General features: G+C 54.3%; 1 protein-coding gene across 1 annotated transcript in view; it reads right to left on the bottom strand.

Annotated features, from left to right (window-relative positions):
- Positions 1 to 1,690, bottom strand: part of LOC105556048 — a 3,468-nt gene extending 1,778 nt beyond the window's left edge. The window contains exon 1 of the mRNA XM_012003109.1: positions 26 to 1,690. Coding sequence (XP_011858499.1) covers positions 26 to 1,690 — 1,665 coding nt within the window. The remainder of the gene's footprint in view (positions 1 to 25) is intronic.
- Positions 1,691 to 1,725: the final 35 nt, after the last annotated feature.

Raw genomic sequence — 1,725 nt, 5'->3', positions numbered from 1 at the left:
CCAGGAGCATGGCTCCCGACATTGCCTTTCTGGGCTTTATGCTGTCAATGCCCAGGTCTTCCAGTTTGATCTGGGACCTAATGTATCGCATCCCCTCTCCTGCTTCTCCATTGGGGAATACGATCGCGACTGCCGCAGATCTAGGTGCTCGCCTTGGTTTGGGGGTTTTCTTTTTCCCCCCTTCCCTTGCGTCTCCTTTGCCCTTGAGCTGCGTTGTGGGCTGTGCTGTGGGCTGCGTCTTGACTGTTTGCCCTCCCTTGATGTTTTGGGAGGGTTTATCACTCAGCGTCGCCTTCTTATTTGCCGGTGCTACAGTTGTTTTTGCCGGCTTTTTGATCTTTCCTCCTTTGGCTACTTCAGCCCAGGATGTGCTCGGCTTGGGCACTGGTGCGCTTTTGTTTTCCTGCGCCACGCCACTTGCCTTACGTGCCTCCTCCTTCTGTTGCGCCTTCCTTCCGAGGGCTTCTTTGAAGGTCAATTTCTTTGCCTTCGTTGCCTCTTTTATTACTTCCACCTTCGTAATGGTGGGGAGTGCTCTTACGCTCCGTTTACCCTTTTGGTTTTCGGGGATCCGCTCCATGACTCCTTGGCATCTCGTGATGAGATTTCCCAAGTTGTTTCGGACTTCTTGCGGGTCCCCTCGTACCACCTCTGCGATCGATACCCCCTCCATAACTCTTCTTACTTCCTCCATTACTCTATCGATCGCAGGTTCAGCCACTACTTTCCTCACCCCCTGCACCGTGGGACGTAAGACCGGTCGCAGTTGGCGTTGGTGGGCCTCTTTGGTCCCCATCTCCTTTTTAAGCCCTTTGTTTGGGGTTTTCCCTGAGCGGGTTGCCGGACCCTGGAACGTTGCTTCCCCGTCCATCGGCTCCCCTCCCGTTTCCTCCTCCCTGTGCGCGTCTGCCTGTTCTCGGCCCTTGCGCTCCAGCTGGCTGTTGAGGTCCTTGATCTGCTCCTCAAGATATCCAATCTTGAATCGGAGCTTCTCAACTTCCTCGGTTTCTGTCTCTTTCCTTCTCGTGGACGAAACTACCGTCGCCGCTGCCCGGAGGTTTTTGGCGCAGGCACGCAGCTCCTTCACAAAGGTTCCTTTCAGATTTTTTGATTTGTCCGCGACCTTGTCCACTACGTTGACGTTTGCCAACATATCGGCTGCTAATTGGGCAGCACTGAGTCCCTCTAACTGTTTTACAGTTTCCTTCTCCGGTGTTACGTCCCTGGGAAGGACTTTAGGGTCTAGGACCTCTCGAAGGGCTTTGGCTTCCGCCTTTAGTTTTTTGACGACCTTCTTATGTTCCAACCTCTTGCGGATTTCAACCCCTTCATATAACAAAGTGGTCGGGGGTCTTCCTCTCTTCCTCTTCCTCCCTGTCGGTCCCACCCATTTTTCCCAGTCCTCGCTTCCGCTCGATTCAGGGCCGGAGTCAGGGTCAGGGACAGGGAAAGGCTTATATGCCTTTTTGGTCGGAGCTTCCGCTCGTTGGTCATCCTCGTTGATCACGTTCCTGCCCTTGGCCTGGCGGCCGTCCACCTTGGGTCCCATGTTTACGAAGGCAGCAAGAGCAGGAGTACTTCCACCCGCTCCCGCAACCCTCGAGCCGCTCGCCTCCACTTTCCCTCCATCCTCTTTTTGTTTTTTGTGGAAATCCATATCGCATATATTTGACTCTTCCCGTTCGCCCATTATGGGACCCCCACCTCGGTGGGGGATCTATCCCG

This window comes from Vollenhovia emeryi, unplaced genomic scaffold (genome assembly GCF_000949405.1).
Source record: "Vollenhovia emeryi isolate VEMERY1.0 unplaced genomic scaffold, V.emery_V1.0 DF940403.1, whole genome shotgun sequence".
NCBI lineage: Eukaryota > Metazoa > Arthropoda > Insecta > Hymenoptera > Formicidae > Vollenhovia > Vollenhovia emeryi.
Note: the sequence above shows the minus strand (reverse complement) of the source record. Positions and strands in the feature narration are given on the sequence as shown.